Raw genomic sequence first — 17,434 nt, 5'->3', positions numbered from 1 at the left:
TGATGGGTATTTATTTATCTAAAAAAAAAAATTAAAGTAATTCACAATTCTTAGTATTTGTGACTCAAAATGTCCTGTAAACTAGAAAATAAATACTTGCTTTTTTGCAGTGTATAGCAAGAAATTATAGCTGGATGTTGACCAATTTATCATTTTTGATGATAGTTTATACTATGTAAATTGATCTAATGCCAGATTAAGCTCTTGTTCAAAGTCATACATCATTTTAGAACGGTACAGTATGTACCTTTTCAGATGCCATCTGTCTTTTTAAGGTTGTCATCATGTTTCCGTCACTGTCCCACCATTCTCTCGTAATCTATTTCTGTCCCTCTCACTTCATACTCATATTGTAAGTCCTATCCAGATATTCAAGGCTTCAGTTTTCTGGATGTGGGAACGTACTCTTTGTCAAAGCCCAGTAGTTTCATGTTTCCACTGGTTTTATTTCCGAAGTGAGGCGTATTGTCCCACCCCACCCCCTTTAGTGGCATCACAGAGGACGCAAAAGCTGGACATAATCTGCAATGATCATAATGGCTTTATATAATATCTGGAGCTGCCACAGGTACATAAACACAGACCAGCGCAAAGAAAAGAGGACGAGTGGGTCTACAAACACAAATTATCAAAAAACAAAAAAAATCACAAATACTCGGAAGTGGGGAATTAATGAATGAACACTGAAAGTAAAATCAAAAATCATACTTTTATACACCAGATTTGTCTGGGATCTGCCTGGTTTGTGTCTTCATATTGCCTAACACTGAAAAAATACAAAGAACATTCTGGGATAAATCAATTGAAAGCAATTATTCTACTGTTCATCTCTGAAATCAGGGTTTCTGCAGGTCTTAAAATAGTCTTACTTCACCCTTTCACAAATTACAGCCTTAGACAGTGTTAAATCAGAGCTGAAAGTCTTAAATTCATGAAGTTATGGCATTAATGTTGCATGCACTGCAAAAAAAAATTTAAAGTTAAAAATTTTAAATTTTGTCTCTTTTTTTTCCCCCATTACAAATATATAAATATCCTGAAATCAAGATACTTTTATTTGATAGGCAAAAATAACATATGACATTGTTTTCTGAGAAACTGAACAAAATTAAGTTTGTACTTAAAAAAAATAAAATAAATAGTTTATTATATCTTTTCATGTGACAACACTGAAGAAATTAGACTTGTAAAGACAATGTAAAGAAGTGAGTGTACAGCTTGTATAACAGTGTAAATTTGCTGTCCCCTTAAAATAACTCAACACACAGCCATTAATGTCTAAACCGCTGGCCACAAAAGTGAGTACACCCCTAAGTGAAAATGTTCAAATTAGGCCCAAAGTGTCAATATTTTGTGTGGCCACCATTATTTATTAGTCGTTATCATGTTGGAATACTGCCCTGCAGCCCAGTCTCTGCTTCAGTATGTCACAGTACATGTTGGCATTCATGGTTCCCTCAATGAACTGTAGCTCCCCAGTGCCGGCAGCACTCATGCAGCCCCAGACCATGACACTCCCACCACCATGCTTGACTGTAGGCAAGACACACTTGTCTTTGTACTCCTCACCTGGTTGCCGCCACACACGCTTGACACCATCTGAACCAAATAAGTTTATCTTGGTCTCATCAGACCACAGGACATGGTTCCAGTAATCCATGTCCTTAGTCTGCTTGTCTTCAGCAAATTGTTTGCGGGCTTTCTTGTGCATCATCTTTAGAAGAGGCTTCCTTCTGGGACGACAGCCATGCAGACCAATTTGATGCAGTGTGCGGCGTATGGTCTGAGCACTGACAGGCTGACCCCCCACCCCTTCAACCTCTGCAGCAATGCTGGCAGCACTCATATGTAGGGATGGGTACCGAGAACCGGTATTTTTTTGGACAGGTACGTAATTGGGTCAATACCGGACTACCGGTAAGCTTCGGGACAGACGATACTGTTATCGATACTTGCGTTGTATTATCACCGTATACTTCAAGATTCAAGATTCAAGATTTTTATTTGTCACATACACAATTATACAGGGTATAACCAGCAGTGAAATGTAGGTTAATGTTCAGTTCAGTTAATGACGAATTAGAAGATGCTGCTTATAATTTTCCTTCACTGAATGATGTGGTCGTCGTTTGCTCGACGTGCGTGTGATATCCGTGCGCATGTGTGGTGTGTGTTTGTGTGCAATCAGTGGTGGCAAGAGTGAAACGTTCGAAAGTGCGGGCTCACGTTACAAAACTAAAGTGACACCAGTGTCAGACGCAATATATGCAGTAGTGTAATAGTGAACAAAGGAGGCAACACCAGTAATATAATGAAACATTTACTAACAAAACACAACATCTACCTCAAGCAATGCGCTGTATTTACTATGTCTCCCGGCTCCAGCTCCAACTGCAACTCGTGAGATACATTCACATCAAATGTTGACTCAGCGGTAGAGTTACACTCACGTGACTCTGCACTTATTCGCAATCACAAAAGTACATTATTTGCGTGTGCTTTAGTTTAAAGCCTTGCCAGTTAAACATTTCATTCGCGTGTTGCTCTGACGTGTGCTTATTCAGATCATGTACACTGAAACGTGCGTAAATTACACTAAAGGCTGGTCAAACAGCACATGATTACTTGGTTATCTTAGTTATCGTTTGATTGCGATACTGTCAAATTTGATATTGTCAAAAACAGGTTTACATATAAACACAGTTAGTTATGTCTAAAGTGAAAGTAAACCGAGAGAAACAGATGCGTGCAGCTCTTAAAGGGACAGAATGCTGCCGATGTTCATTAAAGGGATAGTTTACCCCTACATTTTAATTCTATCATTATTTACTCACTGTCATGTTTTACCAAACCTGTATTAATTTGTATTCTTGTCCTGAACACAAAAGATGATATTTTGAAGAATGTTGGGAACCAAACAGTTGCTGGTCCCCACTGACTTTGATAGAAAAAAATCTGGAAATCACTGGGGACCAGCAACTGCTTGGTTACCTACATTCTTCAAAATATCTTCTTTTGTGTTCAGGACAAGAATAAAAAATTATACATTCTTCAAAATAATTTGTATGTTTAACAGAAGAAAGAAACTCACCCAGATTTAAAACAGCTTGAGAGTGAGTAAATTACAATTTTCATTTATGGGTGAACTATTTCTTTAAATGTTAATAAAATAAAACACAGATAAAAATAACTCCCTGCTCCTGACTGAAGAACTTTAATACAGTTGCTAAAGTTCAGCAGTAATAAAATAACTTAATTTTCAACAACTTTTCACATCATATCTTTTTGCACCAAATAGTATCGATAATAGTATCGATAAGTATCGGTATCAATAAACAGTATCGATATCGGTATCGATAAAATGTAAACGATACCCATCCCTACTAATACGTCTATTTCCCAAACACAACCTCTGGATATGACGCTGAGCACGTGCACTCAACTTCTTTGGTCGACCATGTCACATGAAAAGTTATAATAAAATATTTATGAGTAATAAAAGTAAGTGAGTTTGTATTTCAAATAAAAACAAATATCTACCTATATATATATATATATATATATATATATATATATATATATATATATATATATATATATATATTGGTAGATATTTGTTTTTATTTATATATATGTGTGTATATGAATATGTATGTGTATACAGGTCCTTTTCAAAAAATTAGCATATTGTGATAAAGTTCATTATTTTCTGTAATGTACTGATAAACATTAGACTTTCATATATTTTAGATTCATTACAACACAACTGAAGTAGTTCAAGCCTTTTATTGTTTTAATATTGATGATTTTGGCATACAGCTCATGAAAACCCAAAATTCCTATCTCAAAAAATTAGCATATCATGAAAAGGTTCTCTAAACGAGCTATTAACCTAATCATCTGAATCAACTAATTAACTCTAAACACCTGCAAAAGATTCCTGAGGCTTTTAAAAACTCCCAGCCTGGTTCATTACTCAAAACCGCAATCATGGGTAAGACTGCCGACCTGACTGCTGTCCAGAAGGCCATCATTGACACCCTCAAGCAAGAGGGTAAGACACAGAAAGAAATTTCTGAACGAATAGGCTGTTCCCAGAGTGCTGTATCAAGGCACCTCAGTGGGAAGTCTGTGGGAAGGAAAAAGTGTGGCAGAAAACGCAGCACAACGAGAAGAGGTGACCGGACCCTGAGGAAGATTGTGGAGAAGGACCGATTCCAGACCTTGGGGGACCTGCGGAAGCAGTGGACTGAGTCTGGAGTAGAAACATCCAGAGCCACCGTGTACAGGCGTGTGCAGGAAATGGGCTACAGGTGCCGCATTCCCCAGGTCAAGCCTACAGAGAAGCAGCACTGGACTGTTGCTCAGTGGTCCAAAGTACTTTTTTCGGATGAAAGCAAATTTTGCATGTCATTCAGAAATCAAGGTGCCAGAGTCTGGAGGAAGACTGGGGAGAGGAAAATGCCAAAATGCCTGAAGTCCAGTGTCAAGTACCCACAGTCAGTGATGGTCTGGGGTGCCATGTCAGCTGCTGGTGTTGGTCCACTGTGTTTTATCAAGGGCAGGGTCAATGCAGCTAGCTATCAGGAGATTTTGGAGCACTTCATGCTTCCATCTGCTGAAAAGCTTTATGGAGATGAAGATTTCATTTTTCAGCACGACCTGGCACCTGCTCACAGTGCCAAAACCACTGGTAAATGGTTTACTGACCATGGTATTACTGTGCTCAATTGGCCTGCCAACTCTCCTGACCTGAACCCCATAGAGAATCTGCGGGATATTGTGAAGAGAAAGTTGAGAGACGCAAGACCCAACACTCTGGATGAGCTTAAGGCCGCTATCGAAGCATCCTGGGCCTCCATAACACCTCAGCAGTGCCACAGGCTGATTGCCTCCATGCCACGCCGCATTGAAGCAGTCATTTCTGCAAAAGGATTCCCGACCAAGTATTGAGTGCATAACTGAACATAATTATTTGAAGGTTGACTTTTTTTTTTGTATTAAAAACACTTTTCTTTTATTGGTCGGATGAAATATGCTAATTTTTTGAGATAGGAATTTTGGGTTTTCATGAGCTGTATGCCAAAATCATCAATATTAAAACAATAAAAGGCTTGAACTACTTCAGTTGTGTTGTAATGAATCTAAAATATATGAAAGTCTAATGTTTATCAGTACATTTCAGAAAATAATGAACTTTATCACAATATGCTAATTTTTTGAAAAGGACCTGTATATATATATATCCCCCATTGAAGTAAGTTTATTTTTCTGACCCATTTGGCAGGTATTTGTTCATGTTATCATTATCACAAATTCACTTCATTTTGATACATTTTTTAGAAAACAAATGTGTCTTAATTTATGAATTTTTTGACATTTGCAGTAGAATACACATATATTATAGAATAGACATATATTTCCATATTCATTACTTGGTCTTAAAAGGTCTTTAAAAAGTCAAGTTTCATAAAACCTCCAGAAACCCTGGGAATTGATTTGGGATGGGGGCTGTCAAAATCCAACAATGCACTTTCATAAAAGTAATCCAAATGACTCATGCCTTGAATGTTTAAACCTAGTTTTCTCATGGTTTGCATGCTCACAGGAATGACCTTAGTAACACGTAATGAGTTCATCCACCTAAAAAAGTCATTCCAAATGATCTGAAAAGACAATTTTGACAACATTACAGCTCAAATAACAAACCTTGAACTGAAAAACAGAAGCTGCACATTTTCATAATTACACTGTTGGCCCATAGACTTCCATAGACTTCCAGTGTAAGAAGATTATTATTTTTTTGGATTTTATTAACTCTTATATTACATTCTTTGGTAATGGACATTATGCCACAGATGCTGTTCATAGAGCTTAAGTAGTTTTACACCCGGAGCATTCCTTAGATGCTCTCTGTCTCACCACTCTGAGCAATAAACACTGCCATGGACATTCAGTGTGAGCTGTAATCATAATATAATTTTTATGACAGTTTCTACACGGCGCTTGTTGACTTTTACCGGAAAGAAATTGGCAGACACAAAAAGGATCTCTAAGCATTGGCTTTTAAGGGAAGAGATGTTCTCAGTGTCAGTGAATATGTCACTTTTGAAGCCGGTGTGTGAGAACACGCTGTGAGGGAGTCAGGAATATATATTCATTTGATGATTTCTGAGTGAAAGACAAAGAAAAAGAGACGGAAGAGAAGATTGACAGGGAGTAAAGGAGTGAACGATGTCTCTCTCTGTGTTCCAGTGCTTGTGATGGTTATTGCTTATAAATCTTGAGCGTGAAGGAGAGAGGTGTCAAGTTGCGCAAACAGAACGGCCAAGTGTGTGTGTGTGTGTGTGTGTGTGTGTGTGTGTGAGTACGTGTGTGTGTGTAAACCCACTGACCTCACCCTCTGGTGAAGAGCAAGCAATTAGGACCTGCCTGGGATATGAACACACAGCTGGTAACACACACCGATCATAACCAATATTCAGTCAAAAGAATCAGCACATTTTTTTATGTCAAACAATTATATTTTGATTTTAAAATGTTCTTCAATTTATTAAGGCTTGCTGATTGTGAAGATATTTTTATTATTATTAATTATTATTCAGATAATAATTATTGTCTAAGATAGGTAATGCATTTTTTACAGTGGCTTTACAAATCATTATATTAGGGATTAATTCTTTAATAATAATTTATTAAACAGATTATTTACATGTTATAATATGATAAATGATAAATACATAAATAGCAAATGTTAAAATTCTGTACTATTGTTCAGTATAGATAAACATTATGTTCTAATGTCTAAACAAATAAAAATAAAACAGTAAAAACTCAATCATTTTAAATGCTAAGTAATTTAAGTATAACAGCATTATAATGTACAGTATAAAAATGGATGTTCATTTGAGATTTGCTAAAGATTACAAACAGTGTTATTAAATTATTAATTTTTATAAATTATTCTAACTAAAAATGAGCAAAACAATGAAATATCCAATATTGACCAGTGTTATTTTAGTATTATATTAGAATTATAGTATTTATTAATATTTTGAATTCGCTTTTTTATGTATTTTCAGTTTTAATTATTTTCATTTATATATGTGTGTGTGTGTGTGTGTAAGTATGTATATATGAAGAGTTCATTTGCAAAAACCGATAAACGCCACTTTAAAAAAATGAGCTGAGTGCCGCACATTATTGTCCAAACATAGCGCGATCTGAACCCTAAACACGTTTTGTCAAAAAAGCCGGTATTGTCCACTTTCAAGGCATCGCGAGTTCACGTTTTTGAACAGAAACCGATAAGTCCATTTTAGCGAATCAGCGCGCTGTTTTCAGGTCAGGTGACAAGGCTACTTTCACTTTGAAAAGACGTGCTAGCTGAGAGGAGTTTCATCAAAGCTGACTAAAAGTGATCGAGGATGGATAATTTTGAGGAAGTTGATGAACCTGTGATATCTTCAGGGCGTAAAAGGAAAATAAAAGCTGAAATGTTTTCATGGATCCTTGCAAAAGCAGCGCGTCACAATGGTGAAGGAAAACCTTTGTGTATTGCGTGTAATCACCTCCATACAGTCTATGATCACAACAACAACAACGTTCGTCAGGCATCTACATTGTCATCTGAGGAGATTACAAAGATTAACTCTAAAACATGAAATGTGGAGTTATCTGCTTTTGCTATAAAACAAACTTTTAATATGCAAAAAACCATACTTTCAATTAACTTAAATTTTGTAAATTGCCAGTATTTGTTTAGTTATTATTACTTAAGCAAAATAACCCAACTGCAGTTTGATTGATATAACTTGGAACGCGCAATAAAAAAAATGTGATTTCTGGAAAATTATCAGTTTTTGCAAATTAACTCTTCAAGGGTTAGTTCACCCCAAAATGAAAATTATGTCATTAATTACTCACCCTCATGTCGTTCCAAACTCGTAAAGACCTTCGTTCATCTTCGGAGCACAAACAAAGATATTTTTGATGAAATCGGAGAGCTATCTGACCCTCCAAAGACAGCAACGCAACTGAAATGTTCCCAGGTCCAGAAACGTAGTAAATACATCGGTAAAACAGTCCATGTGACATCAGTGGCTCAACTTCAGTTTTGCGACGCTACGAGAATACTTTTTTTTTTGCGGAAAGAAAACAAAAATAACAATTTACTTAACCATTCTTCTCCCCCGAGTTACGTCGTCCGCCATTGTAGAGAGTATCACAATGCATACGCAGCTTTCATTCATGCCCATCTTTTTTAGGATCCCTTATCAAATTAAAAGTTGGTAAAATGCTTTAAAATGTTTCACAATCCCCTGTTTTACCTTTTGATTTACTCTGTTTTGTTCTGTTTTACATTCAGGTGTTATAAACATGTTAAACTGACTGCTCTATAGCTGTAACACTATTGTTGATGTCAACAGTCAAAACACTAAGAGCGTCCATTTGCACGTGCACACTCACTCACACATGCACACACACACACACACACACACACACACACACACAAACCAGGCCTGGTTTTGCTTGAACAGAAACTCTAATGTAAACAGAGCTCATAGCCATCTGCCTAATGTCAGTGTGGCCAGCAGACTCGACCTCACACACACACACACACACACTGCACTACAGCATTGCCTCTCGCCTGTCCTTTTGCTTTCTCATTTCGTATTCTGTGTGCAGTAGCAAAACCATTGTTTGTCAAATCTATTGTTTTATGTCGTGTAGAGCAGCACACAGTATAACATTGCCTCTGCTATCACTTCAGATAAATTCTCTGTAGTTTTCAGAACAGCACAGACGTAAATGATCCAGTCAGCTATGAGAGGCTATTAGATTAACAGTGTTGGGGAGTAGTTAACTACAAGTAGCGACGCTACTAACTTAACTACATTTTTCAGTAGCTTGGCAGTAGCTCAGTTGCTTTTTAAACAGTGTAGCTTTTCCAGTAGCTAACTACTTTTTGCAGCAAGTAGCGGTGTAGCGCGAGCAAAAGCTACATTGCGTTTTGTCGAGCCTGCGCGAATCAGCGCGATGCAAGGATATTCTTCTTGTTAGATTACAAACTCATTTTTTGCCATTACCGCCACGGCGCCACCTGTTGTTTAATCACGCATCTTGCGGCTAACGGTTCACTGACGTACAGGAGTGGGTTGACACACCCATATTATCCATGATGGAGCAAGACGTGGCGGCAGATTTGGAGGATGGAGAAACAACTAACGTTAATTACCCATGGCCTTATTTGTCCAAGTTCATGTCTCTCAAAGAAACGACAAGTAAAGGTTACACTTTTTGTAACAGTCTGAGATATTTGAGTGTTGTGTGTAATAAAACAATACTCTTTGAAATCATAATTGTATTGCATTGTTTTAAACACTAAATATTTTACTTAAAACATTCCTCAGACACTTATTCATTTATAATATATGTTGTTCAAAAAAATCAAAAGTAGTTTCAATGTAGCTAGCTACTTTTTGATAGTAACTTGTAGTGTAGCTAACTACTTTTCCAAAAGGGTAGCTTGACTGTAGTTTAACTACTTTAACTTACGAGTAGCTTGTAGCTTGTCAAAGTACAGTTTCAGAGTAGCTTCCCCAACACTGTAGATTAATATGGCTGCTAATAAACCTGCCTGTTTGTAAAGTGGCAGAGAGAAATTATTTTATAGTTCATTGCTAACTCTTAATATCAAATGGTCATGGTTGATCTGGGCTTTGATTGTTCGATGAGAGTGGAAGAAGGCTTATTGACTGATTACTTTTCCACCATTATTAGCTCTTAATTTAGCGGCGATTGACCTCAGACTGCGCTCACGCTCCTAAAATACAGAGTTATGACTGAACAACTCCAAACTGAGTCCCTCTGTAGTTACGTTACATCGCATCTGTTATTGTTTCATTTCAGCTGATGGACGTGTTTGTTATTATTTTGATGTAAGACTAGGTGATATATTGAATATTTACAATGTATTTATTACCAGTTTGATCATGAAAACATTATTTTTTATATATATATATATATATATATATATATATATATATATATATATATATTATTTATAAATAAATATATATATATAAATATATTATTTATTTTATTTTATTATGTTTTAGGTTGGCTCCTGTTTAAAATGATTATCATGATTATTTTATTATTTTATTACACTGAAAAAAATTAACGTTCAAGTTTGAGGATTAAATTAAATCATCAAATTGATCAAAAGTGACAGTAAAAAACATTTATAATGTTACATACGTTTTACATTTCAAGTAAATGCTTGTCTTTTGATCTTTCTATTCCTTATAGATAATAAGAAACTAAATCACCATATTAAAATAATTTCTGAGTGATCATGTGACACTGAAGACTGGAGTAATGGCTGCAGAAAATTCAGCTTTACATCACAGGAATAAATTACATTTTTCAATATATTCAAATAGAAAACAGTTATTTTAATTTGTAATAATATTTCACATTATTACTGTTCTTACTGTATTCTTAATCAAATAAATGCAGCCTTGGTAAATATAAGAGACTTTTTTCAAGAAATACACAGACCTGAATATTTCTGAACATGCCTTCATTATTAGCCTTGATTATTATCTTAATCTAAAGTAGATCTTATCTTAAGTAAATGTTGCTGCATTTTACATATATTTTATATTTTACTCTATTTATATATATATATTTTTATTTAACTTCTTGTGTTATACATTTAACATTTTGGTGGTTAAGTCAAACAAAAAAAACACATAATTTTTGAAGCCATTTCAGTATATATTAAGACATGTTTAAAACAAAATATTGCTACATGGCTGAAAAAGCAACAATATATAATTTTTTAAACATATTGCCCAGCCCTTCATGCAATAAAATATCTGAACTCTATGGAATCTGCTTTAGAAATCTTAATTTTACCTTTTTACCTACTATTTTGGTTATATTTTCTCAATCAAATATTGTAATGAGCTTCGCGTAGCCATGAATGGCTTCTCAACAGCCACATAATGTCTACTCTGGTAATTATTTAGCATATATTTTAAGATAGGCTTTTTAGGAAATAGGCCAACAAGTGTTTTATAGTGATTGTGCAGTGTTTCAGCCGAGTGTAATGGTGTGAACCGTGTGACCTGAAGTAACCCCCATCAATCTCCCATTACCCCCTCCTCTCGTCTCATTCACCCAAAGGAAGTTACAGTGTTGGCTCTGCTTTAGGCTCCATTTTTAGCTCTGTTCTAGCTCCCCTATTGTAAACTTCTCTACAGGAAGTAGCCTCTCCGGGTCAGAGGTTGGCTTTTTTTCCCATACTGCAGTCGAGTAAAGCCCTAGAGTACGACAGATGTCCCAGGATTCCAGAGAACTGAGCTAAAGCCGTTTTTGTTGAAAGGTTCAACTGATCACTAGAGAGACATTGAATGAGTCTGCTTTTCTTTTTTCTGTTCCTCTCAGCTGAGTGCAAACGTGCTGATCTTCCTGTGCACCAACATCATTGGGATCTGCACCCACTACCCAGCAGAGGTCTCTCAGAGACAAGCCTTTCAGGAGACGCGAGGCTACATCCAGGCCCGACTGCACCTGCAAAGAGAAAACCAGCAGCAGGTCAGTTCAGCGTTGAGGCCATGACCTTCACTGGCAGAGTTTATTAGCTACACTGCTGTTCAAAAGTGTTGTTTTTTTTTTTTTTTCGAAATTTGTACTTTTATTCAGCAAAGGTGCATTAAATTGATCAAAAGTGAGAGTTAAAACATTTTATAATTTTACAAAAGGTTTCTATGTTTTGAACAAAAAAAAATTAGTTTTCCAAAAATTCCAACAAATCCTGAATGTATTCATTGTGGGGGTCTCACAATATACTGTATTGATGATCATTGTGAATTTTTACAAATGTTTTATATGGAAATCAAGTTAAAACTGCACGTATCATGATAATACTGTAAATAATCCTGAATACAGGCTACAGCGCGCACTGCTGGATTTGTGTAACCCTAGCTCCACCCCTGCGTTAACGGCATTAAATATTTTTAACGTCGTTAAACTGGAAAAATGGCCTGCATTAGTGCGCTAATTTTGACAGCATTAATATATATATATATATATATATATATATATATATACATATACAGTTCCCTCCAAAAGTATTGGAACAGTGAGGCCAATTCCTTTATTTTTGCTGTAGACTGAAAACATTTGGGTTTGACATCAAAAGATGAATATGAGATGAGAGATTAACATTTCAGCTTTTATTTACAGGTATTTTCAACTGGATCTGATACACAACTTAGAAGATAACGCCTTTTGTTTGAACTAGGGATGCATCGATCCGATACTCAGGATCGGTATCGACTCTGATACGGTCATTTTCTGCAGATCGGGTATCGGTCAGACAAGATCGATCCAAATCCGATATTGTGCGTATACTATTCTGTGTTATTGTTGAGCCCCACGAAAGGCACAAAAAAGGTAAACTCTTCTGTCCGCCGCGGCTGTCTGTCATCCTCCATTCAGCAATCAAACTGCGTGTCGCGTTCGGTTAGTACAGTCAAACTCTCTTCAAGAGCGCACAGTTACTGAGGTTTAAAACTGTTAAAAGAAAAGGCTTAATAAACTTACGCACAGATTTAATACACTATGCATCAATATCTCTTCCCTTTGTACTTTGAACGTATCTATGTGGACTCAGAGGGATGCGCGCTGTGACTCCGTGTCGCTTCAAGCACGTCATTCTGCGCACGGGATGCGCATAAGCGCTTTCTGCTGCTCTATATTGGAGCCTTACATATTATAATACTTTTGCGCAATGAAAGATTATTAACAGTCTTTCTTGTTCTGTCCTATCTATCATATGTTGCTGCCTTCATTACTGTGCTATAGATTTAAAAGAAATGTCTTTTAATTTTATAGTAGCCTATATATTTACAGTGGTGTGAAAAAGTGTTGGCCCCCTTCCTTATTTTTTATTTTTTTGTATGTTTGTCACACTTTAATGTTTCAGATCATCAAACAAATTTAAATATTAATCAAAGGTAACACAAGCAAACACAACATGCAGTTTTTAAATGAAGGGTTTTTTTATGAAGGGAAAACAAAATCCAAACCCACATGGCCCTGTTTGAAAAAGTGTACCCCCCCGTTAAAACATAACTGTGGTTTATCAAGTCAAGTCAAGTCAAGTCTGCTTTATTGTCAATTCTTCCACATGTACGGCACATACATACAGAGAACTGAAATAGCATTAGTAGACGTTCAAATACAGATAAATACAGTTTAAACATATGTACATACAACTATACAGATATACAAATGAGGACATGTAGAAAATTGTAGAAAATTGTTGAAAAAGGGCATGACCTTAAAAAGGCGGTTCATGCTTGAAAACCCTCCAATGTGGCTGAATTCCAACAATTCTGCCAAGATGAGTGGGCTAAAATTCCTCCACAGCGCTGTAACAGACTGTATCACACCTGAGTTCAGTTTCTCTAGCCACACCCAGGCCTGAACAACTGGCAAAAATGGCCTGCATGGCAAAGTTCCAAGACGAAAACCGCTGCTGAGCAAAAAGAACATAAAAGCTTGTCTCAGTTTTCATGATCCCCAAGACTTTTGGGAAAATACTCTGTGGACTGACGACAAAAGTTGAACTTTTTGGAAGGTGTGTGTCCCATTACATCTGGTGTAAAAGTAACACAGCATTTCAGAAAAAGAACATCATACCAACAGTAAAATATGGTGGTGGTAGTGTGATGGTCTGGGGCTGTTTTGCTGCTTCAGGACCTGGAAGACTTGCTGTGATAAATGGAAGCATGAATTCAGCTGTCTACCAAAAAATCCTGAAGGACAATGTCCGGCTATCTGTTCGTGACCTCAAGCTGAAGCGAACTTGGGTTCTGCAGCAGGACAATGATCCAAAACACACCAGCAAATCCACCTCTGAATGGCTGAAGAAAAACAAAATGAAGACTTTGGAGTGGCCTAGTCAAAGTCTTGACCTGAATCTATTGAGATGCTGTGGCATGACCTTAAAAAGGCGGTTCATGCTCGAAAACCCTCCAATGTGGCTGAATTACAACAATTCTACCAAGATGAGTGGGCCAAAATTCCTCCACAGCGCTGTAACAGAGTCAATGCAAGTTATCGCAAACGCTTGACTGCAGTTGTTGCTGCTAAAGGTGGTCCAACCAGTTATTAGGTTTAGGGGGCAAGCACTTTTTCACACAGGGCCATATGGGTTTGGATTTTGTTTTCCCTTCATAATAAAAAACTTAATTCAAAAACTGCATGTTGTGTTTACTTGTGTTATCTTTGATTAATATTTAAATTTGTTTGATCTGAAACATTAAAGTGTGACAAACATGCAAAAAAAAATAAAAAATCAGGAAGGGGGCCAACACTTTTTCACACCACTGTATATATAAATGTATTTGCTTGTTTTTTCATGAATGTATTTTACAACAATTCAAAGAGCAATGTGTATAATTTCACCAGATTTAGTCCTACACTTATTCACTTTTAATTGTAAATAAAAATGTTTCACTAGGTTTTATAAAATTATTGTGCACCCATGATTTTTCTAGAGTATATTTTGCTGTATTATAAACCAAGTTTATAATAGTATTTTCGTCATATATTTTTTCATTTGTTATTTTTCATTAAAATTACATTATCTATATGTAGTAGATTGTGTTTAACACACAAAAGAGTAACACACACAGAAACACAGACGTATAGAAATTCTACATCGATTTAAAAAAAAACTCCTCTGGTATCGGATTGGATCGGTATCGGCAGATACTCAGAATTTCAGGATCGGATCGGTTCTGAAAAAATGGTATCGTTGCATCCCTAGTTTGAACAGCACCCATTTTTCATGTTACCAAAAGTATTGGAACATGTGACTGAGGTGTGTTTTGTTGCCCTGGTGTGTCCTATTAATTGATTATTCAAACAATAAATAGCACTGAATGTCTGCGCTCAGTTTCAGATCCGTGCAGACTGCATTTATAGTTAGTTAGACGTGTAACCAACATGAAAACCAGAGAGGTGTCAAAAACGAGCAATTGTGAAGCTGCGAGAAGATGAAAAATCAATCAAACCATTGCACAAACACTGGCAATAGCAAGTACAACCATCTGGAATCTCCTGAGGAAGAAAGAAACCACTGGTGCACTAAGTAACACACCTCAAACGGGTAGATCAAGGAAAACATCTGCAGCTGATGACAGAAACATTGTGACAGCTGTAAAGAAAGACCCTAAAACAACTGTTAGTGACATCAGCAACAGCCTCCAGAGGGCAGGAGTGAAGGTATCACAATCTACTGCTCGCAGAAGACTTCATGAACAAAAGTACAGAGGCTACACCAGAAGATGCAAACCAAGAAGAATAGGAGATGAGCCTCAAAACGTCTGGGACAAGGTTTTATGGACTGATTTTATGGACCAAAGTGATGGAAAGGCTAAAGTTTGGAGAAAGAAAGGATCTGCTCATGATCCCAAACATACAAGCTCATCTGAAACACAGTGTACACAGGTGTACATTATAGTACACATTACACAAGTAATGTAATGGCTTGGGCTTTCATCGCTTCTTCTGGGACAGGCTCATTAATCTTCATTAATGATGTAACACATGATGGCAGCAGCAAAATTAACTCAGAAATCTACAGAAATATTTTATCTGACAATTTACAGAAAGATGCAACCAAACTGATTGGGAGATCCTTCATCATGCAGCAAGATAATGGCCCAAAACATAGTGCCAAAACAACAAAGGAGTTCATCGGGGCAAGAAGTAGAAGGTTTTAGACTGGCCAAGTCAATCTCCACACTTAAACCCTGTAGAGTATGCATTTTACTTGCTAAAGAAGAGACTGAAGGGAGTAACCCCCCAAAACTGAAAGAGGTTGCGGTGAAGCCTGGAAAAGCATCACAAAAGAAGAATGCAAAAGTTTGGTGATGTCAATGGGTCACAGGCTTGATGCAGTTATTGAAAGCAAAGGATTTGCAACTAAATATGAAGTCTTCTTCACTTTAATCAATGTTAATTCTATCCGTTCCAATACTTTTGGTAACATGAAAAATGGGTGGGTTCAAACAAAAGGTGCTATCTTCTAAGTTGTGTATCAGATCCAGATGAAAATACCTGTAAATAAAAGCTGAAATGTTAATCTCTCATCTCATATTCATCTTTTGATGTCAAACCCAAATGTTTTCAGTCTACAGCAAAAATAAAGGAATTGGCCTCACTGTTCCAATACTTTTGGAGGGCACTGTATATATTTGGAGGAATGATATCCCTTTTTCCAGCTTTACTTATAATAAAATTAACAATATTTTGTGTTAGTGTGGACGCCAGTATAGTTATAGTTATTATTATTAGTGTTATTATTATAGTTATTATTAACAGTCCTTTGCGTTTACTGTCTCGTCTGTGTTTATGTTTTCATGTTTTGAGTTCATGTCTTTTATGATGTCATGTCTTTTATTTTGAAGGTAAGTCGTATTCATTGTCTTATTCTTTCTGTTTCCTGTCCCTCGTGTTCCTGTTTCCTGTCTTAATTGTTTTCAGGTGTTCCTTGTTATCTCATTAGCGCGTGTGTATTTATAGCCCTCATGTTTCTCTTGTCTCTTGTTGAGCTTTGATCAGTGTAACCCTCTGTTTGTGAGCTCTGTTATGGTTTCTGGTCAAGTTTGTTGAAGTAAAGTTCAAGTCATCATTTGGTTCTGTTTATTTTCTATTTGTTCCTCCTTCAGTGGACTCAGCGTTACACTTACAAACTCTCTTTGGCCAAAAAAAGAAAACAAAAAATAAACAATGTTAAAGATGAATTGCTAACACTTTACAATAAGGTGCTATTTATTAACATCAGTTAACAAACTAACAATGAAAAATACATATAAAGGATTTATTAATCTTTGTTGTTGTTACTTTTATCCGTTACTAATACATTATAATCAAAAGTTGTATCTGCTAATATTATTTAATGAACCTGATGTAACATGAACTAACAATTAACAGTTTTTATTTTAACTAGCTTTATATACTGTAACACATTTATTCCTCATTGTTAGTTTATTTTATTTACTAAATGTTTTATTTCTATAGATATTGCAATTATGTTGTTATCATTAATTCTTTTGGCCATGATAAACATGTAGTTAACATCTGATATTGTGACTAACTATATAACTAAATTATATATCGTGATTTTTTTTGTGATTCCAAATCAACAAAATTCCATAAAATTCCACCTTTGACACTCAGAGAACTCTGTTGAATTTCATAAAATCTGATCTCATGAGATTAAATGAAATTCTATAAAAATCTCATCCCATTCTATGAAAATGAAATGGCTACTGTGCATATTTTCAACACTTTGTCAGCTTAATGTTTGGCACCAAGGTGTACACCAAACAGATGGTTCTTTCAC

The 17,434-nt window shown here is 36.1% G+C and overlaps 1 protein-coding gene across 2 annotated transcripts in view; it reads left to right on the top strand.

Annotated features, from left to right (window-relative positions):
* Positions 1 to 17,434, top strand: part of LOC306860117 (adenylate cyclase type 6-like) — a 63,443-nt gene that overhangs the window by 29,498 nt on the left and 16,511 nt on the right. For both annotated transcript variants that reach the window (XM_079401657.1, XM_079401656.1), the window contains one exon: positions 11,458 to 11,607. In XM_079401657.1, the coding sequence (XP_079257783.1) occupies positions 11,458 to 11,607 (150 nt within the window). The remainder of the gene's footprint in view (positions 1 to 11,457; positions 11,608 to 17,434) is intronic.

The sequence above is a fragment of the Barbus barbus genome (assembly GCF_936440315.1).
Source record: "Barbus barbus genome assembly, chromosome: 41".
In the NCBI taxonomy this organism is placed as follows: domain Eukaryota; kingdom Metazoa; phylum Chordata; class Actinopteri; order Cypriniformes; family Cyprinidae; genus Barbus; species Barbus barbus.
This window is presented reverse-complemented; position numbering and strand designations above follow the sequence as displayed.